Raw genomic sequence first — 24594 nt, 5'->3', positions numbered from 1 at the left:
AGGAGTTGTCGTCATAGTACAGAGCCCCTCCCCTCGATATCAAAGTCTCCGCCATGTTGGCAGGATCCCGGTGGCAAAACATGATTGTTTACGTGTGTTGTTAACTCGGTAGTAGAGGAGGTTTTCGCAATTCCGCACTGTTTTACCATGCATGGAAGTCACTGCTGTGTTAAAAAAAACTGCTCCAATACCTCACACGATACACATGGGAAACATAGTTTTTTTATGTTACACCAAGCGCAAAACAGCGTTATTTGGAGAAGCTCTCAGACATCTAGTTTTCAAACGCTGCCCGTGAGCTAAACAAAGAATGTATGAACAAAGTGACTTGATCTAAATATTCACAACAAACACCCTTTCAACATGAAACCAATGAGACCAACACTTTCCCTGCCTCGCCCCACAGCTTCTCAAATGTTTATACCCCCAGGATACACTGCCCTTTTCTCAAGAAGGGTTGGCTAGTGTGACCCTGGATTCTAAACACTTTATAAAAATGCTCAACGCTGGAAAAAGCTACGGTAGCATTACTAAGACATGGGTGTTCATCAGTCCTTGAACCTGTTTACAAATGTAGAAAAATCAGGAGGGTTTATTCCCTTTCCTGCAAAGATCATTCTAAGAAAACAACTGCGGCATTGTTTGTTCATGTGTCCACTGTCAGAGAGAGGGAGAGAAAAAAAGTAATATTTGGCAAGACCACCTGGATGTTTCACAAAGCTACTGGGAAAATGCTCTGTGGACAGTTGAGAAAAAAAGAGCACTGCTCACCAACACCAAAACCTCCTCATAAATGAAGCATTGAGTATCAAGGAGTGATGGTGCAAAACTGGTAAAAATGTTAACAGGAAATGTTTGCTGGAAGTTTTGCTGGGAAAGGAAGATCTACAAGTTATTAAATTTAAGGATTTACTTACTTTGCCAAGCCTATCAGTAATCACTCAATAACATTTTGAAAAGTACAACTGTTTGTGTGTTTTGTGTGTGCATTAGTGATCCTTTTAGAAACCTTTTAAAATTTTGCTGAACCTCCAAAAATGAGTTAAATCTTAATCAGGCTACAAAAGGGGCATGTCTGACTGTGACATGTATATTTTGCCATTATGACGTAATAATAATAATAATAATAATAATAATAATAAAATGATTATTACTTGGTGTTGAATGATAACTGAAAGTTGCTTTAACATTTCCAAAATTTGGAAGGCGGTGTTTTTAAAATGCAAACACATTAACCCAAGCTTTATACTTTGGTTTAGCTGATATTTAAAATAGCAGATCACATGTTTTATTGCCTCTTACAAGATGTATATATTTCATCATCCTTGGAATCTGGGGTATAAAATAGACATTTGAATGCCGTGAAACGCAGGTTAATCATTTGATGTGTCACTGATGTGCCAGAAAGCCACATACATTCATCTAAAACAGCCATGCTGAGTCACTTTGTCTGGTCTTTGTTTGGCAAAGATGGGAACAGCCCAAAATAAACACTGGTGAACACAATCTTTGCCAAACATATTGCAACTCAAGACATTTATAATCAGATACAATTCTAGAACACATTAAGATGAAGCGAGAAATCTGCTACATGTGTGATGTTTGTTCTAATAAAATATATAACCGATTTCCTTAAAACACTTGTTTTCGCAACATATTGACACTCATCTCCCCAAACTTATTACTATCACCTGCTCTCACATTACTAAACCAAACCAAACCACAGAGAAGTGCAAGAGCACATGCCATGCTGTGACTGGATGACAATCTGAGAGCGATTTCTGTCATGTGACACATGAAACCAGTCACAGTTTGAACTCTTATGATTTTGTAGAAGCAGAAGGATCACAAGATCTTTATAAAAGCACTTAAGTATTGTTGGTTACACTTTATTTTAAGGTGTCCTTGTTACAGTGTAATTATATATTTAAGTATTGAGTAATATTGATTAACTATATTCTTACTATATGTTAATAAGCATAATTCATTCTTATAATAGTAAGTACGTGTAACAAATACACATTAAATAAAGTGTTTATTTATTTATTTATTTATTTTTAAATAAAGTATTTATTTATTTATTATTATGAGAACTGATTATGAACAAGAGTTCAAATCGATCTTACATTTCACATGCAGGTACAGCACCTGTTGTATTCAGGGCTGGCAATGTCTATGTTTCTGAATTGAATAAAATAAAGGAAGCATGTTTTAAATGTAATATAACAGAATAGGAAATAGGCTAATAGAATAAAATATAACAATGCAGTTTGATTTAAAGGTGTGTCAGCCACACTGCACACATAATGTCAATTTGTAAAGTGCTGTGAAAAGAGTATAAGCACAAAATTATTCTATATGCTACAGTGTGTATAGAAGGAGTTGTTTGTAATCACATCTCGTGCTACATATACTCATCATTTATAATAACATGTGACATGGAGGCTATAATGTAAAGTGTTGCCCGGAGTCACCCTCTATTTTTGCCGTGACTTTGTCATACAGAGCCGGTGACCGCACAGTTTACAAATGACAGGACATGCCCACTGACCCCGACAGTCCAGAAATAAGTGCGTCTCCACTGGCCAATCACAGGCTGCCTCAGTCATTTCCACCAATCCGATCGATCACAGTTATCCTTCAGAATGAGTCAACTGCTCGTCATACTCCAGTATACAGCATGACATCAGTGTGATGTAATCCCCGGGGTCCTGGTGCATTTAAACCCCCCTCATTCACTCTCTCCTCATTTCAAACAGAGTCTCACTGCTGCGAGCTGAGGAGCAACGAAGTTTCATTTATCAAAAAGTCATATTCTTCAAACTCAAAGTGTCCATTAAGAAGTCGCGATTACATTCGTCAGTGAACCGAGAATTAAAAACGGGGACCGGCCGCCTTGTAAACCGTAAATCGGATAATCCATCATCGTCCCGACAGTAGAGCACTTCTCACAAGTATCTGTGAAAGCCTGTCTGTTTTTTTTTTTCAAACTCCATCTAGGTTTTGATCTGCTTTACAGTGAACGCGCTTCTGACACTCTCCCGCGAAAGTGACGAGGTGTGAATTTCCATCATTAGACGTTTAAAAGCTATAGTCCATCATGAGCAATTACACACATTTAGAGGATCTGCCGCCGCAATACTACCAGGGCACAGACCTCGGGGAAGAGGAAGAGGAGGAGATGCCCTCGACAGAGAAAGAGCTGGCCGAGGACGCGCCGTGGAAGAAGATCCAGCAGAACACCTTCACCAGATGGTGCAATGAACATCTCAAATGCGTCAATAAGACCCTCACTGACCTCCAGAGAGACCTGGGCGATGGGCTCAAGCTCATCTCGCTCCTGGAAGTCCTCAGTCAGAAGAAAATGTACAGAAAGCATCATGTCAGACCAAACTTCAGACAAATGAAGCTGGAGAACGTGTCGGTGGCGCTGGAGTTTCTGGACCGGGAGCGAATCAAACTAGTGTCAATAGGTAAGCTTAAAAAGGAATGATCTTAATTCAAACTTTGAAGGAAAAGTTGCAAAGATAGTCCCAACTTCGGAGATTTTATTGTGTATTATTGTGCATTCAAACAACTCTAAAAACCCGATGATACTACTACTACTACTACTGATAATAATAATAAACAAATTTAGACTCTAAAAATCTGAAGCCTTTATATTAACTGATTTTATTCACTAATATTCTAAATATGACTGAATAAAAGAGCATTCGATTAGACTTCACCAGACCAAGCTCAAGTCGTTTTTAAGTCAGTTAAGTCAGCTCCTTAATATAACGTCTTGCCCCTTGATACGTTTGAAAGCACACCAACAACCAATCTATTTAACATTAAAACATCTTAGAAATGACTTCTGATTGTTATCTTATGAATTACTTCTGATTTATTCATGACTCATTGTTTGTTAATAGTTTATTAATAGAAGTGAAGTTATCACACACTTATGTGTTTTGTATCTGTGCTGTTGTACCCCAGTAAGCACGACTGCCGAACCTCTCTGTCATTAACACACAAGCCTGCTCTTAAATCTTATCAGCGGTCAAATGCTCACTACTTTACCTCACTCTCTTAAAGCTGAGCTGTCAAGAGTCTGGGAGCAGTATATCAGCAGCATGTAGAAGTAGCTCGCATTGGACTCCCATGTGTCAGTGAAATGGAAAATAGTTCTGAAGGGCTACAGCTTGTTTGCTGAGTAAAGGTTAAAGGTTGTATCAGATCTGTGCAGGCTGTTGGAGTATTAATGAATACTGAGTGCATTGCAATGCTGATACCTCAATGTGATTTATGTTAAGAGCCCGCTTTCACAGAAAATCACTCGCTGTAAACCAGCGGTTGTCATTGAATGTAATGGTACGGTAAAAGTACCATGTTAATACCAGCTGTTAGTCCATTTTCTCATCAGTTTCCCTTTGATTGTCTTTGACCTGTGCAGACAGCAAAGCCATTGTAGATGGGAACCTGAAGCTGATTCTGGGACTCATCTGGACACTCATTCTCCATTACTCCATCTCCATGCCCATGTGGGATGATGAGGACGATGAAGAGGTTAAGAAACTGACTCCCAAACAAAGGCTGTTGGGCTGGATTCAGAACAAGGTCCCAGAGCTGCCTATTAACAACTTTAACAAGGACTGGAGGGATGGAAAGGCCCTCGGTGCCCTCGTGGACAACTGTGCCCCTGGTAAGTTCACTTTCTGACATTATCAAGTTTGTATGGTTGACTTTGGGCAGTTGTGATTGGGTGAGGAAATACAACACTTTTTTTTTTTTTTCTCAAGATTGTAAGATTTTGGGTTATAGGGTAATTTACATTCACTACTTAGACCACATTTCATTGTTCATTTGTGTTAATGTTTCTGACATAAGGGCAAGAACACAACATTATTCATTTATAATATTAATATATAGTGACAACTACAATATAAAGTAAATCAGTAAAGTAATAAATCCAATAATAAAAATCTGAATAATGTGAGGATATATATATCCTCTTCTTTCACTTTCCTTTTAGAGAGCTCAGTCCATTTTTGCCATTAGCAAGAACAAATATAAGTAAAACCTGTATTATAAGAATGGATAAATTATACAATACAATAGAGAATGAGAGCTGCATATATTGACTGGATCTAAATCATGACCTGTTTTCTGAGCAGCTCTTTGCTCACGTGGAGGCTTACTGAGAAAAGAGGGGTAATGAACTAAAGTGTTTACTTCGGTGTAGCTGAAATGAAACAGTCCATGCCAGACAGTCGTGACCATACAGGGAGCTGCTGGCTTTTGACAAATCACAGCAGAACCATTATCATCATTTATTTAAGTTACATTATAAGTCTCTTTAGACATTTTTTTACTAAAAGGTTTGTAGGAGGCCTGGTGTCATATTTGATTGAACGTTTCTATGTATTTTATGTGGCCTTAATCTTCAAAGGAGAACTTAAGTGATACACTTATATAATTTTAACTCTTTGTGTAGGTCTGTGCCCTGACTGGCAAACATGGGACCCCAACAAGCCGGTTGCAAACGCTCGTGAGGCCATGCAGCAGGCCGATGACTGGCTCGGAGTGCCTCAGGTGAACATCCACTTAAAATTAACACACTTCATGTTCAGCCAATAGATTTTTTTACCCTACTTCAGGCTAGAAGGTAGCGTCTAGGCATGGGGTTGTGTAAAATGATAGTGGTTTCAGCAATTTGACACAGAGTGCTGCCTGCTCCATTATCCTCATGGGATAAGTGTGAGATGCCACGCATGGCGGAGGGTATGTGTCATAAATTCTTGCTTACTGTTGAGGGGATATGGGAGGGGTCTGGTTCCTAGTCCTTGACTTGTTGAAGGCTGCTCTCAAGTCTCAGCACTCTGTGGATAAATATAGTATCTGAAGAGATTGCCATTACCTTGTGATTTTAGAACAAATGTGACGGTGAAAAGAAAATGCACTGTTCATGCAATGCGTATGATTCTTGTCATAAACTGTCTTACGACTAGTTGACTAGTTACTTCTCCAATGGAAATGTAATGTAGTGGTTTTCTGAACACATACATATGCAACTTAAAAGCAATAATTACTGAATAAGGAGCACTATACAATGCAATACTATAATAAATCTTTGATCTATAGGTGATAGCTCCAGAGGAAATTGTGGATCCAGATGTGGATGAGCATTCAGTGATGACATACCTCTCCCAGTTTCCCAAAGCTAAACTAAAGCCTGGAGCTCCTCTTAAGACAAAGCAGCTGTGCCCCAAAAAGGCCAAGGCCTATGGACCAGGTGAGCAAACTACAGGCTTGTAAACCAATCACAAAATGTGCTCTGTCAACACAAGCTCACAGAGCATTTTTGAGCTGCACATACACATTATTAAGCTGATTGAATTTTAAAATATCAGTTATTTAGCCTTTATTTTGGTACTTTTGATATTTTGTTTCCATACAGTCAAGCATAGAATATGTACATCCTGACTGACTATTGCTTGTGTATCACAGTTTTATTTGTATTTTTTCATGAATACAGGTATTGAGCCTCAGGGGAACATGGTTTTGAAGCCAGCTGTTTTTACTGTGGAAACACTGGAGGCAGGGCTTGGAGAAGTGATTGTGTATGTAGAGGACCCAGAGGGTCACACTGAGGAGGTGAGACATTACAAATGTTGTCTTCTGACATTCTGTAATTATCGCATCAATGTGAAACAAACCATAAATGACATTTTAAACTACAATCCATATATTTATTTTGTTAGGCTAAAGTTGTCCCCAACAATGACAAGAAAAGAACATTCTCTGTCACATATCTGCCCAAAGTTGAGGGACCCCACAAGGTACGCATTAGTAAAAGAGCATAGTTGACCATTTAGTGTCCATCTGAGCATGTAATCTGGTTTGCTTCCAGTGGCACAGTTGTTTATTTATTCTTATATATCACAGGTGAAAGTACTCTTCGCTGGTCAGGACATTGATAAGAGCCCCTTCATGGTGAATGTGGGAAAGGCTCTGGGTGATCCCAAAAAAGTTCAGGCTCGAGGTCCAGGTCTGGAGCCATTGGGCAATGTGGCCCATAAGCCTACGTATTTTGACATCTACACCGCAGGTGAGCAGAACACAGACTTGTTTTGGAAGAAGCTTTTTCTGTATGAAGGTGAACTCAAGATCCTGTCTCACCATTTTCAGGTGCTGGAGCTGGAGATGTTAGTGTGGTCATCGTTGACCCTCAGAATAAAAACAACACTGTGGAAGTTCTTCTGGAAAACAAGGGTGATAACATCTTCCGATGCACCTACAAACCTGTACAAGAAGGACCGCACACCATCCATGTGAGCTTTGCTGGGCAGCCAATACCCAACAGCCCCTTTAAAGTGCACGTCTCTGAGGGTAAGTGTCTGATAACTTTCCTTTCTTACATACTGTATCTTGCTGTCTTATTAAGATATTCCTCTAATGTCTTTAAATGTGTCAGTCATAATGGAACAGTACATGGGCAATAATCAAAAACAGACAAAGAATCTCCCCACAACCCAAAACAAAAAAACAATTGTTTATTTTGTAGCACACCCTAAACCTTCTTCTGGGGCTCCGAAGCAGGTACTCGCTCTTACAAAGAAAGGTGCGCTGCCACTCGACTTTGGCAACAGTAGGCAACAGTATCTGAGCTTAGCTTCTTGCTTGTTCGCAGCAGCTTGATTCCTGCCATGCATCAAAGCACACACTTTGAGGCATGGTAGGAAAGAGGCAAAAGTTAGTGTGTAAGTGTGTTTGTATTGGAGGAACACATAGCGGCATAAACTTATACAACACTACACTAAATTCCAAAGTCATGGAGGAAAGGATATTTGCCTGAGTGTCATGTAAAAAAAGGCAGATTTTTAATATACTTTTATCTTTTTGTAATAGATCAAAGTATTTTGGGCTTGGATGTAGCATTGTCGATTTGCATGTTTGTAAAATGACATTTCCAGTAATGTGACCAATAATCTGGAATCATAAAGCGGATATTGTATTTTATGGATGTTCTGTGTACTGCATATTTTTATTTATCATATTTGACTTGTTCTGTATGAGGATCTGTGACAGCTGAACAAAGCAGCATTGCAGTTTTCCAGTTCATCATCAAAGCAACTCATCAGATGCATGGCACCTTGCTTGATCTTACTAACACTGCTTCGGTCTGTGTATTTGGAGAAGTTTTGGGCATTTTATTATCTGTTTGCTTTGTTTTTTCCCCCATCAGCCAGCAATGCAAATGCCTGCCGTGCCACTGGAAGAGGACTGCAGCCTAAGGGTGTTCGGGTAAAAGAGGTGGCAGATTTCACTGTTTTTACCAAAGGAGCAGGAACTGGAGAACTGAAGGTCTCTGTGAAAGGGCCTGGTGAGTCATTTTTAAATTTGCTGTTTACAAGGGTGTCATTCTTAGTTTGCTTATCATTTAATACACCTGTGTTTAGGAAATGCTGATGACTGAATGCATATTTTTTCAGGAGGAGTAGAGGTGCCTGTGAAAGTACAAGATGTTGGTGATGGAGTGTACAAGTGTGATTATTGTCCTGTTAAGCCTGGAAAATATAATGTGAACATCACATGGGGAGGTCAACCTATTCCACGCAGGTGGGAGCTAATAGGATAACCTAGTTTATCCATTGTAGTACAAATATACTCACTTTTTTACCTCAAAGCTTCCAGCCCTATATTTATGTATTGTCTTTATTTTAGCCCATTTGAAGTGGAGGTCAGCAAGGAAGCTGGACCACAGAAGGTGCGGGCTTGGGGTCCTGGCTTGAAGACAGGAATGGTTGGCAAGTCAGCTGACTTTGTTGTTGAGGCTATTGGTACAGAAGTAGGATCTCTAGGTAGGTAATTCTAGATGAGGAAGAACAAAATTGAGATTTTCTTGTATGCATACAACAAATTTTTACATTTTCACTTTCTCTAAAGGGTTTTCTATTGAGGGCCCCTCTCAAGCAAAGATAGAGTGTGATGATAAAGGTGACGGTTCCTGTGATGTGCGTTACTGGCCCACTGAAGCCGGAGATTATGCAGTTCATGTCATCTGTGATGATGAAGATATCAAAGACAGCCCCTTCATGGCCCATATACTTCCAGCAGCTAATGATGTCTTTCCTGAGAAGGTGATTAACACATGAACATAATGCTCAAAGTCTTAACTTTTGCTGTCAGTGTCAGTGTTATTGATCTGAAAGATCTCATGTGCAGGTCAAAGCATTCGGGCCAGGCCTGGAGCCCACTGGAGTTATTGTCAACAAATCAACACAATTCACTGTTGATGCTCGACAAGCGGGCAAAGGCAGTCTGAAGATCTATGCTCAGGTGTGTCCATGTGTAATACTCTCAATGTTTTCCTTTGGAAATAATGGCAGGCTATAATTAAACATAAGTCCTGTAATTAGAATCAGCATTACAGGGTAACAGAGGACAAAGACTCATAAAATGTGTACTAAGAATTTTTTTTCTGCAAACTGGCTAAATAGTGACCTGCTGGGCTTTTCTTCTAGGATGCTGAAGGCTGTGTGATTGACATTCAGATTACTGATAAGGGAGATGGCATTTTTGTTTGTATGTATGTTCCTACCAAGCCAGTGAAGCACACCATAATAATTACCTGGGGAGAGGTCAATGTACCCAAGAGTCCCTTTAGAGTGAGTATTCCTAGTGTAGTATTTTAGTCTGTGTTATGCTGTGATGGAGCAACAGCATTAGATGAGTCACTGTTTGAGATTTGCACATTATTGCCTAAAACTCTGTCTTTTACAGGTCCTTGTTGGTGAAGGCTGTCACCCTGACAAAGTGAAGGTCTTTGGGCCTGGAGTTGAGAAAACTGGCCTAAAGGCGAATGAGCCCACATACTTCACTGTTGACTGCAGCGAAGCCGGCCAAGGTTTGCACAAGTTTATTTTTTTCTTTATATGACACATAAAAGAGTGTAAATGTAAACCCTAACCCTTTTGACTACATTGTAGGTGATATCAGCATTGGGATCAAATCTGCCCCAGGTGTGGTGGGTCCAGCAGAGGCAGATATCGATTTTGACATCATTAAAAATGATAATGACACCTTCACTGTCAAGTACACACCCCCTGGACCTGGCCATTACACCATCATGGTACTCTTTGCAGATCAGGTAAAGCAGCCTTCTTTCTTTTAGCCAAAAACCAATTGTACACTAAGGTACGAGAACATCTCAAACTCTTCTCTACTTAATACAGGAAATCCCCAATAGCCCATTCAAAGTCAAGGTGGATCCTTCTCACGATGCTGGTAAAGTCAGAGCTGAAGGTCCTGGACTGAACAAGACAGGTGGGTGTAAGCCACAGCATTAAAACCTTAAGCCCCAAAGAAATGAGTTTTAATTGACACTGCTCTGTTTTACAGGCGTTCAAGTTGATATTCCAACCCATTTCACTATCTTCACGAAGGGAGCAGGAAAGGCTAAACCAGAGGTGCAGTTCAAAACTGCTGCCAAAGGAAATGCTGTTAAAGATTTTGAAATCATTGATAATCACGACTACTCCTACACCGTAAAGTACACTGCCCTTCATCAGGTCAGGAGTCATTAACATCTATTCCATTTTGGTTTTACTTTGAACATGAAAGTTATTACAATGGGAAATGTTATGTCTTACCAAATGCCTAATCTTCTGCAAATTAGGGTGAGATGGCTATAATGGTCACACATGGCGGAGATCCCATTCCTAAAAGCCCTTTCAAAATCACAGTTGCCCCTCCACTTGATCTTGGCAAAGTCAAAGTTCAAGGCCTTAATGAAAGTAAGCACTTTAACTCAACAGTTAAACCAGAACTATAAACCATACAGTCATACTGCTCCAATCCTTACTAAACTGCTATTTGTGTTGCAGAAGTGGAAGTTGGAAAGGACCAGGAGTTTATTGTTAGCACGAAAGGGGCAGGTGGACAGGGTAAGGTAAATGTGACCATAACCTCACCCTCTGGTAGACCAATACCTTGTAAGTTGGAATCAGACAAGACCAAAGAGGCCACCTGTGTGAAATACATCCCACCTGAAGAGGGTCATTACAAGGTGGACATCAGCTATGATGGGAACCCTGTTCCAGGAAGTCCCTTCGCTGTAGAGGGACTCATGCCTGCCGATCCCTCAAAGGTAAGATGAGAGCTTATTGTAAATAATAGGTTTCTTTTAGAGATGCACAGACCGACCAACCAGGGACTGGAATCAGCCGATTTTCTGCATGATCAATTGAGAGAGAATTTTACTTTTTACCCAAAAAGACAGGAAGCCTGATTAAAACGTCTATAACAGAAATAACTAGGCAAGCACTGAAACTTGGCCACCATACATTTTTGCGTGAGAATGATTCTGATTTTATTGTATTCAGTGTAAATGGCGAATGATAATGTATTTATGTCGTGCAGATGATGGTCATGCAGCCTGAATAAAAAAGACTCATGCAGAAATCAAAACAACTGAGCAACACAGAAAGTTTTTACAGAGACCAGGAAGTCACCTGTGCCCACGCGTTAATAAACCACACCCACAAATTTCCAGTCTGTGCACTCAAATTTTGTAAACCATACCTTTGGTTTTTCAATCCATACCCACAAATTCATAATCCGTGTGCACGCTTTCACAATCCATTCCCACGGATTTGTAAACTGTACTCACAGATTTGTGGCCCCACCCCCAGTCTTTGCCAGCAGATTCAACCAGGCCAGGTTGTTTTGGTGCGGGATGCAATGTATTGTGTTTAAACTTTATTTTTCATAGTAAATGAGAACATGATGCGCACTCACAAAATAGTCAACTTTGGCTGGCTAACATATACCCATTGACTCGCGCTAGCCTAGCATCGGGCAACTATCCAAATATAAGGACTGGATAATTAAAAAAAAAAAAATGTCTCCACTGATGAATAACAACCAGGCTGACCTAAAAATGAGGTCCGATGTCAAAAATCCCGAACCACCCCTTTAAGTAGGGCTGTGCGATATGGACAAAAAAACCTATCACGATTTTTTACCTGCAGACTGAGCTCGTGAGTCATCTTCATGCCAGTTATTCGGCCAATAAAGTGTAGGCCTATGTATTTCAAAGATGTGTCTAGTACTAGGACCCGACCGACCGCGACCCGAATGTCATTAAAAATATTTTTGAATGACTCATAACCGCGGGTAACTGCGGGCGACCGCAGGCACCCGCTCATTTTGGATCAACCCGTGCATCACTGACTCGCATGCAGATTTCCTTTGCTCTGTTAACAAAACCAGATGCGCATGCTCAGATCATAGACTGTATAAGGATCAGATATATGCTGCCGTACAACGTGTCTCCTCTCGCTCAACCTGTGTCCTGTGCACTCACAACTCTCTCTGTGCTCACACGCAAGATATTAAATCTTTTCGCACCTTTCTATTTATAACCTTTTCTGTTCTCATCTTTTTACCACGTGCAGTGTGAACGTTCTGTTCCATTAACATGGGCTCGAAAAAAAAGGCTATGCATCACAGACAGAATGTGTGAACCTGGAGTTAGGCATATGCCCAGTCTGCTCTGTTCTCGCGCTCCACTTAGGTGCGCTGCATCCTGATTGGTTCAGATAACATACTGCAGGAGGTCGGGGCTGCAGAAAATCGTGCTATAAAGCGATTTAGAAATCGCGCACACTCAAATCGCGATTTTATTTCGATTAATCGCACAGCCCTACTTTTAAGTAGAGTTGTTTAAGTGAAAGAACATCTGTAACTTAGTACAAATTTTGGTAATTGTTATGTTAATAATTTATTTTATTATGTAAATATTTTTATATATAGTATATGCTGTTAATTATAGTTCTTAGAAAGAAAATCACAAGAAAAAATTCTTCAGTTCCCCTTCTAAATTTGGTAAATTCTAAAAAAAAAAAAAAAAAAAAAAAAAAAAAAAATTCAGAAATCAGAAATCAGATTCGTTCTAGAAAATTTAAATCGGTAGTTTAAATTCTAGTTTCTTTGCAATATTGTATGAGCTCTATCATTTCACATTTCATTTCCCACTAGGTTCGTGCCTATGGACCAGGACTTGAGAGTGGTATTGTGGGTCAGCCTGCACGGTTTACTATTGACACAAATGAAGCAGGTGCTGGTGGTCTGGGTCTAACACTGGAAGGCCCTTGTGAGGCTAAGATTGAGTGCCAAGACAATGGGGATGGAACCTGCTCTGTTGTCTACTTGCCAACAGAGGCTGGTGACTACAACATCAACATCCTATATGGGGAAGCTCATATCCCTGGTTCTCCTTTTAAAGCTGTTGTCAAGCCAGCTCTGGATGCTGGCAAAGTTTTAGTGAGTGGACCCGGACTGGAGCGGGCTAAAGCTGGTGAGGTGGCCACTTTCACAGTTGACTGCAGTAGAGCTGGGGAGGCTGAACTCACCATTGAGATTGTGTCAGATTCAGGGGCTCAAGCTGAAGTTTGCATTCAAAATAACAATGATGGAACATTTTCTGTCACATACACCCCTCTCTTTCATGGTGTACACACCATCACCATTAAATATGGAGGTCAGCAGGTGCCCAAGAGCCCCATACGTGTTCAGGTGGAGCCATCTGTGGACACAAGTGGGATTAAAGTGTACGGACCAGGAGTCGAGCCCAGAGGTAGTATTTAAAAACTTTAATGACAGCTTTCTGTCATTGCCTTTATCACTTATACCTTATTGTCCTGTTTTTCTGTGACTCAAGGGGTCCTTAAGGAGGTGACCACACACTTCATTGTGGATGCCCGGGCCCAGACTAAGACCAAAGGAGGAAATCATGTTAAGATTCGCATCATCAATCCATCAGGCGCAAACACAGATGCATATATCACTGATAAGGGTGACGGCACATACAGAGTGGAATACACTGCTTTTGAGGATGGTATGTCATGAAAACACTGAACAAATGGGTTAAAAAAAAAAAAAAAACTGAAGACATTCAAAAAAGTGATTGAATTATTTGGTAACACTTCAGCTTAAGGACCAATTCTCACTATTGACTAGTTGCTTATTAGCATGCTTATACCAGCATATTGGCTGTTTATTAGTTTCACATTAGTTAATCACATATTAATGGCTTGTTCTGCAACATATTATTTTACTCTTGACCATATTTTAGGTCCCTTACCCGATACCTAAACTTAACATTTACCTTACTGACTATTAATAAGCAGCAAATTAGGAGTTTATTTAGGCAAAGGTCACAGCTAATAGTTAGTTAATAGTGAAAACTGGTGCCCTCAAACTAAAGTGTGACCAATTATTTTATATATAAATACAAGTGAATGCAAGTTGTAGGTTTTCACAGTAGATATGTAATAGATGGTGAGGGAATCCTATCAGAAAGAGATGCTTGTATGCATATAATAAATCTGGGATTGGCTATATATAAAAACAGACCATGGCATGTTTTCAGAAGCTGTAAGAGCATAGAAGGGGAACTGAATGAGAGCATATGACAGACGCAGGGAGAGTTTATAAATAGGAAATGCATTGTAAGAAGAGATTATTAAATAGTTGTGTGCCTGTCTAGGGCCTTCTACACTGTTGTACAGAGATACAGCTTGTATTAATACCAGCAACAGCTGCCATTCACAGTTACCAAAAGCTATATGTTATAAAACCCTGAATATCAACTATAGTATAACTATAAAAAAATAAAAATAAATAAATAAATAAACATGTTTACCACAGCTGTATCCTAAAAAGTAGCAATAAACCAGATTTTTTAAAATTGAAGTAATTCTTTGCTTTGTGTAGGTTTGCACCTGATCGAGGTCTTTTATGATGATGTTGCTGTTCCCAAGAGCCCCTTTAAGGTGTCAGTCGTTGAAGGTTGTGATCCAACACGTGTTCGAGCTTATGGTCCAGGCCTGGAAGGTGGGCTAGTTAACAAACCCAACTGCTTCACAGTGGAGACAAGGTATGGGGTCTATACTGTAAGCATATATAATCATTGGTGCCTGAAGACAAAATCATATTTGCTTAAAAGATTGGGTTATATTTGAGTTATTTATGTCTCATTGTACATCCATGCTTATGATTTTAAGGGGTGCTGGGATGGGTGGTTTGGGCTTGACCATTGAAGGAGCATCAGAAGCCAAAATGTTCTGTAAGGACAACAAAGACGGTAGTTGCAGTGTTGAATACATGCCTTTCACTGCTGGAGACTATGATATTAATATCAATTATGGAGGCCAGCCTATTCCAGGTAAAACATAAAACACCTAAATACCTATAAATACATCAATTACCTATAGAATATTACAGTATTATCTTATATAGTTAATTAACTGTATAGTTCTATATCTGCTTTATTGCTACTGTTTATTTTTTGGGGGGTTTATAGTTGTGTTCTTCTTCTGCTGTTCTCAGGCAGTCCATTCCGGGTGCAGGTTAAGGATGTGGTGGATGTCAGTAAGGTGAAGTGCTCAGGTCCTGGACTCGCTAACAGAGTTACCGCACATGTTCCACAAACCTTCACTGTGGACAGCAGCAAAGCAGGAGTGGCTCCTCTAGAGGTGCAGTTGTACGGTCCAAAAGGTACATAACATAAACCCCTCCAGTTCACTATGAACATACAACAACAACAACATATGAGCCTAACACACTAAATAACTTGTACTAGATATTTACTGTAGAAAACTCTATGCTCAATACTTAACCCTGAACAATGATCTTTCCCTTCGAAATCTTGAACATGTTCGTTTTACAGGAACTCTGGAGCCTGTAGTTGTTAAAAACAACCGGGATGGAACATATACTGTCAATTACACCCCTGCACACGAGGGGCCACACACTGTGTCCGTCAAATACGCCAACCAAGAGGTACCTAACAGGTAAGATCATGTCATGCATTTTAGACTGTATTTAATTGTCACCTCAAGACAGTAATAAAACATAATCATTCCATGTATCTTCTGGTTGTTAACAGTCCATTCAAAGTCAATTCAGCCCCCACACATGATGCCAGTAAGGTGCGTGCTAGCGGACCCGGTCTGGACACTAAAGGAGTGGCTGCCAGTCTTCCGGTGGAGTTTACCATTGATGCTCGTGATGCAGGAAAAGGCCTTCTGACAGTTCAAATCCTTGTAAGCCTCTCTTCTTAAATGGAAAACCTCAAAACAAGGCATATATTACCAAAGTGGCACATTTAAACGTTGTTTCACATTTAAACATTAAGGATCCAGAGGGAAAGCCAAAAAAAGCCAGCATTCAAGACAACAGAGATGGAACCTACACTGTATCTTATGTGCCAGACATGACTGGCCGCTACACCATAACCATTAAGTATGGTGGAGATAACATCCCATACTCACCTTACAATGTCCAAGCCTTTCCCACTGGCGATGCCAGCAAGTGCCTGCTCACAGGTATTTTTTCCATTTTGGTGCTTTCAAAGTTTTCAAAGTTTCATAGCTTTTTTTTATCTCTGGTTTTACTAAAATTTGTTTGCTTGCTTTTTATTTTCAGTGTCTATTGGAGGACATGGTGTTGGTAAGAAATCAGGAAATTAATTTAAGATAGTTTTAAAAGAAATAATTATTGTATAATGGCATAATATTTTCTGCCACTATAAATGTTCTGCTATTACACCAAGTAATACGTTTCCAAGGTTTAATTCTTTGGTACTAACAATATCTTTATTTGAGCAGAAAGCCTTGGGCCCAATATTAAGATCGCAGAAGAGACATTCATCACTGTGGATGCCAAAGCTGCTGGAAAAGGGAAGGTGACATGTACGGTTCTGACCCCTAATGGCATGGAGCTGGATATGGATGTTACAGAAAATCCAGATGGCACCTTTGACATATATTATACTGCACCCGAGCCAGGAAAATATGTCATCACAATCCGCTTTGGAGGGCAACATATTCCTAAAAGCCCTTTTCAAGTCATGGTGAGTGATTTTACTGAACAGGTGTGCGGACTGTGTATCACTGCCATGATAACGCCATGATAGATAGAGCTACTGATACTAATGCCAGGGACATTACAATAGAGTGGGATTTGAATGAAATGCTTAAAATATTCAGTGTTGAAGAGGTGGAAAGACAACAGTACACTGTTTGAAACATTGTAGATTGTTGATTGTCTTTCTTTTGTAATCTCAGGCTACTGATCAGCCTGTTGTACCGAGAGTTGACACAAAGCCCATGTTTCAGCCGCTGAACTTAGTTATCCCATTCACTGTGCAGCAAGGAGAGCTCAGAGGTAACATCTTTAATTATATTCATTTAGAGCAGACAATGTGACTAATCTTATGTACTGTTTTCTGAAGTGCACCATGTTTGTTTTATTTGCAGGGGAAGTGCGTATGCCTTCTGGTAAGACAGCTCGTCCTTTCATCAGGGACAACAAAGATGGAACAGTCACCGTGCAATTTCAGCCTACAGAGAGAGGCCTGCATGAAATGGATATAAAGTATGATGGCAACCACATCCCAGGTTGGACTGCATTTTGGCATTATGTGCAAAATGGCCCAAAAAAGGGTCTGGTTAAAATAAAAAACGCCATAGTTAAAATATATAAATACAAAGTTCTGGTATGAAACTTTAGGTGGCACAGTCTGGTCAAACTCAATCTGACATAATGACATCATTATCACATGGTGCAGCTGATTGGTTCTTTTGGTATCAGTGGCCAATGAGCTCGCTGCTCAGCATTCAAATATTTGGCTCATTGCTGTAGCAGTTGCAGTGTGCTTCAGAAACCCTCCACTTCCCCAGCTCAACCTGTATAGATCTTCTATGGGGTATTCATGTATGCTATATGGAGGTTATTTTATATATGTTATATGTGCAGCAGCAGTATTTCTTACATACTCACAGCAGCATGTTGTGGATGTGTTGGTGTCGGTACTAGCTCTGCAGCAGCAGCAGCAGAAGCAGATGCATAGCAGATCTATTCCACCAAGACCAAACACATTAACATTGCCATGCACATTACCATGCTTATGCATAGGAGAGTTGTCATGACAGAACTTTTATTTGATAATATTCAATTATTTTGTATCTGCAAACACGCAATACTTGCAGAGAGTTACACTTGTTACAGAATCATGACTTGAATGCAACTATGTTCACAGGAAGTCCTTTGCAGTTCTATGTAGATGTAATGAACAGTGGAATGGTCACAGCCTATGGACCTGGTCTGTGCCATGGGACAGTCAATAAACCAGCCACTTTTACTGTCGTTACCAAGAATGCTGGACAAGGTAGGTAAAGGTTTTGCTTAGCCTCGAAGCAAATGTAAATAGTTATATATATATATATATATATATATATATATATATATATATATATATATATATATATATATATTATACATGTAACAATTAGTCTATTTTGTTTGCCCTTCACAGGTGGTTTGTCCCTTGCTGTAGAGGGTCCGTCTAAAGCAGAAATCAGTTGTAAGGATAATAAAGATGGCACGTGCACTGTGTCCTACTTGCCCACTTCACCTGGCGATTACAACATCATTGTCAAGTTTGATAACAGTCATATTCCTGGCAGCCCCTTCACAGCAAAGATCACTGGTATGACAAGCACTTGAGATTTTCAAAATTTGACCTGGAAAAAATAGCTAAATGCCCCCTTTTGCAAATGGTGACTTACCATCCTCTCTGTTAATGTATCATGTCCATGTAGGTGACGATTCACTTCGAAGATCGCAGATGAACGTTGGCACAGCAGCAGATGTCTCTCTGAAGATCACAGAAACAGACCTGAGCTATCTGACAGCTAGTATTAAAGCTCCATCAGGAAAGGAGGAACCGTGCCTGCTGAAGAGATTACCCAACCGGCACATTGGTAAGCACATAAAAGGCTATAAAATGCTTTCTGCATATACTACTTTTGCATTAAATAATTTCTGCTCTCCTTGCCTCACCAGGTCTCTCGTTTACCCCGAAGGAGGTGGGGGAGCATGAGGTCAGTGTGAGGAAGAGTGGGAAACACGTGAACAACAGCCCTTTTAAGATTATGGTAGGGCCATCTGAAATTGGTGAGGCCAGCAGGGTCAAGGCATTTGGTAAAGGTCTCGTTGAAGCACATACCTTTGAAGTGGCTGAGTTCTTTGTGGACACTAGAAATGCTGGTATGTTGTTGCAGTTCTTTTGCACTTACAGTTGTTTACGCATGGTTGGGGAAGTTAACTTAAAAGTGATGCATTACAATATTGCGTTACTTGCTAAAACATACCTAATTGTGTTATTTTTTCCTCATCTGGGCTGGGGTTCCTTGTTTGTTTTTAGTATAAAACAACGTTCTATTTTGGCAAATGTAAAAGTCCTTTCACACCAAAAGTGAAAAGAATAAGCCTCAGCAGCAGAAAATGTAAATTCACATCTGTACAGTAGAGGGCGCAACCAAACAAACCTTTCAGTTGTGCTGCTATTCTGGATTGCATGAAGAATAGGATGCAAAATAATGAAGTTATAATCTAAAGTAATTTTTACTTATAAGTATGGTTGAACTGGATCATTGAAGGTCAGCAGCAAAGACATTGATTAATAAAATGGCATTAAATACATAAAGATATTTTAATGTAAATTGTTATTATTTAAATGTAAAAGTGTTAATCTGATTACATGATTGCGTTACTTGTAATGCATTACTGCCAACACTGATTTCAACTTTAAACCTAATGCACTCTCCCTAATTAAAATGATTTTCACACTGTCTTGGTTTTAAAGGATATGGAGGACTTGGATTGTCAATTGAGGGTCCAAGTAAAGTGGATATCAATTGTGAGGATATGGAAGATGGAACATGTAAAGTGACATATTGCCCCACTGAACCAGGAAACTACATCATCAACATCAAGTTTACAGACAAACACATACCAGGTTACTTTTTTTAGTGTTTCTTTACAACGATATACTCATGTAGACTGGCAGTTGATAATTGTAGAGATTTGTAACAATTTGTTTGCTCGTCACACTCTTGTAGGAAGCCCATTTACAGTGAAGGTAACAGGAGAAGGAAGGATGAAAGAGAGTATAACGAGAAAACGTCAAGCTGCCTCTGTTGCCTCAGTAGGCAGTGCATGTGACCTAAACCTCAAAATCCCAGGTAAAGACAATTATATTATATATATATATGTATATACGATAAAAAAAAAGGATTTTAATGCAATGCAATAGACTGTTACAGAGTTAGCCAGGGTGTCTGAAGACTTTTTAAATAACTAAAGTTTCTGAAAATCTCTCCGATGCATTTCTACACAGGAAACTGGTTTCAGATGTTGTCTGCACAGGAGCGCTTAACTCGTACCTTCACACGCAGTAGCCACACTTACACACGTACAGAACGCACAGAGATCAGCAAGAGCCACGGAGGTGAGACTAAGCGGGAGGTACACTTAGAAGAGAGTACACAGGTTGGCGGTGACCCTTTCAGAGATGTTTTTGAGTCCTTCCTGGGAAGAGAACGACTGGGTAGCTTTGGTGCAGTAAGGAAAGAAGGTAAGGATCAACCATTATTAAGCTCCCTCCCTCCCCAAAACACCCCTAGCTTTTTTTATTGGTACCTTCATTGGTTTTCCCATTTCCAGCTGACACAGAGATTCAGGGAATGACAGCCCAGGTGACCAGCCCTGGTGGAAATGTAACCGATGCAGAGGTTGTTGATAGCGGGAACAGTACTTACAGAGTCCGCTTCGTACCTGCTGAAATGGGTCCTCACACCGTCAACGTCAAATACAGGGGTGAGCATGTCCCTGGAAGCCCCTTCCAGTTCACGGTTGGGCCTCTTGGGGAAGGAGGCTCTCACAAGGTCCGGGCTGGAGGCACAGGCCTAGAGAGAGCTGTCGCAAAAGTTCCTGGTATGTTTTAAACACGATTTGTTTTCTTCAGATTTTTTTGTAATGATAAATACTGTCATAGATTTTCCTCTCATCTTCTGCATCCCTCTTTTCATTTTCATTGATAGCTGAATTTAGCATTTGGACGAGAGAGGCTGGAGCAGGCGGTCTGTCCATTGCTGTTGAGGGTCCAAGTAAGGCTGAAATCTCCTTTGAAGACAGAAAAGATGGGTCCTGTGGTGTTATTTACATTGTGCAGGAGCCAGGTGAGGTTTACTACAGAACTTGCTATGATTTGAGTTATACTTATTTTGCAAATCCAGTTGAAATCATTGCATTCCCGTTCTCCATTTCTTCTCTCAGGTGACTATGAAGTTTCCATCAAGTTCAACAATGAGCACATCCCAGATAGCCCCTTCATTGTTCCTGTTGCTACACTGTCTGATGATGCAGGTCGACTCACTGTTACAAGTCTTCAGGTATAAGCTCCACAGCTGGGCACAACCGCTCTATGCCTTACAGAACAATCAGGAATGCTTAGATCATATGTGACCCTGGACCAGTCATAAATAGCACCGGTATATTTGTAGCAATAGCCATCAATACATTGTATGGGTCAAAATGATAGATTTTTATTTTATGGCAAAAATCATTAGGATATTAAGTAAAGATCATGTTCAATGACAACATTTTGTAAATTTCCTTCTGTAAATATATCAAAACTTAATCTTTTGATTAATAATATACTTAGCTAAGAACTTCATTTGGACAAAGTTTTAGATTTTTTTGCACCCTCAGATTCCAGATTTTGAAATAGTTGCATCTCATCCAATTATTGTCCTATCCTAACAAACCATACATCAATGGAAAGATTATTTATTCAGCTTTCAGATGTATGAATCTCAATTACAATAAATTGAACCTTATGACTCGTTTTGTGGTGCATAACAAATGATGTTAGTAACTACAGCAACAGTAACATAAAAGCTTGCCAAAACAACTATTTTTGCTCTGAGTCATGGCTGAGTTATCTTTGTCCATGAACTGTAATTGGACTCCATGTCTATCCAGGGCCATGCTTTTACTTTGTTGAGCAGGGATTAAGTGTTCTATCTATTTATCTACCTATCTGTCCATCTCCCAGTCTGTGCATGAATGCATTGCTGTGCATTTGAATGGGAAATCTAATTTTGATACCTCTTTTTGCATCCAGGAGAAGGATTTGAAGATTAATCAGGAAGCCTCATTTGCGGTTCAGAGGAATGGGGCGAGAGGTGTCATAGATGCAAAAGTTCATGCCCCCTCTGGTGTAATAGAGGAGTGTTATGTGACTGAACTGGATAGCGGTAAGTTGTAGACCTGCTGATTGTTTGTTTTAAGAACACTGCTGTCATGCATCACGAGTGTAACTTTCATTGAATAAGCAAATCCTTAATTGTTCTAACATCACGATACCCTCCTTTTCATAGACAAGAATGTAATTTGCTTCATTCCACGTGAGAATGGTGTTCATTCCATTGACGTGAAGTTCAATGGAAGCCATATACCAGGAAGCCCATTCAAAGTGCGTGTCGGAGAAGCAGAAAGTGTTGGGGATCCAGGAATGGTGACTGCCTTCGGTCTAGGACTTGAAGGTGGACGCACAGGTATTGGTCCAGGATTTAGTATAAAGTTGTTGGAGGTTTTCTTGCTCAGTCAGTTCTACATTACTGGCTGATCTAACTGAAATCTTGTGTTCTTATTGTTCTGTAGGGGTCTCCTCTGAGTTTGTCGTAAACACATGCAAGGCTGGTTCAGGTGCCTTATCTGTTACTATTGATGGTCCCTCAAAGGTCAAAATGGACTGCACTGAGTGTCTAGAAGGTTACAAAGTCTCTTATACACCGATGGCGCCAGGAAACTACCTTATATCCATCAAATATGGTGGGCCACAGCATATCGTTGGCAGTCCCTTCAAAGCAAAGATTACAGGTAGGATGATTAACACTGGTTGATTAATTTTCCTTCTTCAATGTAAAGGAATGTCCCCTTGACTTTATTGTTGGTAATCAATAGTATACCCCAAAAACAGGGACAATTTTGCCTTAAATAAATCGTCAGATTTCCAGTGAATTTTTTCCAGGTATATAATATTTGTACAATTGCAAGAGTTATTTTAACACGTCTGTCTTTTGCTGTAGGTATGCGTCTGTCTGGAGGCCACAGTCTACATGAAACGTCATCAGTCACTGTGGAGACGGTTACCAAAACCTCAAAGATGGCAGGTGCTTTCAGCTCTCTGTCTAGCTCCAAGTCAACTTCAGATGCCAGTAAGGTTGTATGCCATGGTGCCGGCCTCTCCAAAGCCTTTGTGGGTCAGAAGAACACTTTTTCCGTTGACTGTAGTACAGCAGGTAAAATAAAAAAAAAATAAATTAAGCTTATAATGGTTTAGCACCATCAAAAAACTGTTATAGAGGATATTTACTTTGTTTTTTCTCCCTTTAAGGAACAAACATGCTAATGGTTGGCGTCCATGGTCCCAGAACTCCATGTGAAGATGTAGCCGTTAAACATATGGGAAACAAGCTTTACAATGTAACCTACACAGTGAAGGAGAAAGGAAACTATGTTGTTATTGTCAAATGGGGGGATGAAACTGTACCAGAAAGTCCCTTCCAAGTGAGTGTTCCCTAAACAGGTTTATACCTCTAGATTTCTTAATCAAGAAGAAACTGAATTTAACAGTTTCTAAATTTAGGAGAGAAAAAAATAAATAAATACAAAAAAGCAACTATATATATATATATATATATATATAACTTTCTTGCTGAGGAAAGCTTTATGACAGAGGCTGATCTTAGAAGGTGCTGTCTTTTATTTTATTTTATTTACCTGTTTGACGCAAATGCGTTTTAATACTGTTCTGGATGCCACAATGTCCCATTTAACATGAAAATAGAGAAGAGTTTTAATTAATAAAAATGAATAAAGGAACAGTTCAATTAAATGTCAATGAATGCCTCTTTTGATTAATTGGCAAAAGAGAAAATTTATATTTTACAGAGGGAGATTTATTGTTCTCAAGGGCACTTTTGTTGGTCAGGGGAAATCATAGAAATATGATTTTGTGTTCTGACATTTGCAGCAGTGTATAGATGTATCCAGTGCTTTTATATGCTTTATAGAGTGTAACTTTGTTATATTAACCAAATATTTAATATGCATTTGGAAAGGTAAATAAAGAATAAAAAAATAATAAAAAAATAACGTATTTGTGTCATGTATTCAGACATGTATTACATTTAATGTATTCTAAGCTGAATCCTATATTTGATTAGTCTTGAAAAGAATTTTAGCTATACAGTATTCATACATACCATGAACATTTAAAGACTTTTTCAAGACATAAGTTTTTTACTATCCTTTGCCTACTGCTCTGCATTCTGATCTCAAATGTGCATTTCTCTCTTCATGTATCATTCATATTGAGCATTGGATGAGCCCAGTTTGTTTATCATATACAAACATCGGTAATGCTACATAGCTCCCAGCCGGGAAAAAACTTCTTGGCAACTTTATGAATCACTACAAGAAAGTAAATCTAGTTCAGGAAGCCACAAATTTAACCCATTGAAAATAATTACATACTGTAATTGTTTTGGTTATTGAACCATTGTCCACGCAGTTGTTTTAACAAATATACACAAATTGAGTTTAAGTTTTATTTTGCGTACTGTTATTTATCAAATGGCCAAAAAAAAAAAAAGTAGTTTCCTAAACACAGCCCATATTTAAACGGTCAGCCAG

The 24594-nt window shown here is 39.5% G+C and overlaps 1 protein-coding gene across 2 annotated transcripts; it reads left to right on the top strand.

The window, feature by feature from the left end:
* Window positions 1-3016: 3016 nt before the first annotated feature.
* Window positions 3017-24055, top strand: LOC132124625 (filamin-C-like). Of its 2 annotated transcripts, XM_059535725.1 has the most exons (48): window positions 3017-3473; window positions 4436-4684; window positions 5477-5574; window positions 6124-6274; window positions 6518-6636; window positions 6744-6821; window positions 6928-7090; window positions 7171-7371; window positions 7547-7603; window positions 8228-8365; window positions 8475-8601; window positions 8707-8843; window positions 8929-9122; window positions 9208-9321; window positions 9507-9650; window positions 9766-9889; window positions 9972-10132; window positions 10218-10308; window positions 10384-10553; window positions 10661-10778; window positions 10869-11131; window positions 13024-13621; window positions 13706-13882; window positions 14761-14923; window positions 15051-15211; window positions 15376-15543; window positions 15716-15839; window positions 15935-16091; window positions 16184-16373; window positions 16474-16497; window positions 16656-16900; window positions 17115-17214; window positions 17307-17447; window positions 18089-18217; window positions 18365-18538; window positions 18651-18812; window positions 18895-19098; window positions 19697-19849; window positions 19953-20075; window positions 20231-20467; window positions 20557-20826; window positions 20934-21071; window positions 21169-21284; window positions 22019-22151; window positions 22275-22451; window positions 22558-22776; window positions 22986-23198; window positions 23294-24055. In XM_059535725.1, the coding sequence occupies exons 1-48, from the start codon at window positions 3101-3103 to the stop codon at window positions 23479-23481; spliced, it is 8154 nt and encodes a 2717-aa protein (XP_059391708.1). In that variant the 5' UTR covers window positions 3017-3100; the 3' UTR covers window positions 23482-24055. The 2 variants fall into 2 exon arrangements, with proteins under 2 accessions (XP_059391708.1, XP_059391709.1); XM_059535726.1 differs by lacking the exon at window positions 7547-7603.
* Window positions 24056-24594: the final 539 nt, after the last annotated feature.

Source organism: Carassius carassius, chromosome 43, assembly GCF_963082965.1.
Source record: "Carassius carassius chromosome 43, fCarCar2.1, whole genome shotgun sequence".
Lineage (NCBI taxonomy): Eukaryota > Metazoa > Chordata > Actinopteri > Cypriniformes > Cyprinidae > Carassius > Carassius carassius.
The sequence above is the reverse complement of the archived record's forward strand: the minus strand, read 5'-3'. Positions and strand labels throughout refer to the sequence as shown.

What these genes read in the sequence shown, in the direction of transcription:
- LOC132124625 (XM_059535725.1), top strand. Translation starts at nt 3,101, where the DNA reads ATGAGCAATTACACACATTTAGAGGATCTGCCGCCGCAATACTACCAG. An exon ending in ATGATGTCTTTCCTGAGAAG is followed by an intron (nt 9,123 to 9,207) that starts GTGATTAACACA and finishes TCTCATGTGCAG; the next exon opens with GTCAAAGCATTCGGGCCAGG. An exon ending in CGTTGACTGTAGTACAGCAG is followed by an intron (nt 23,199 to 23,293) that starts GTAAAATAAAAA and finishes TCTCCCTTTAAG; the next exon opens with GAACAAACATGCTAATGGTT.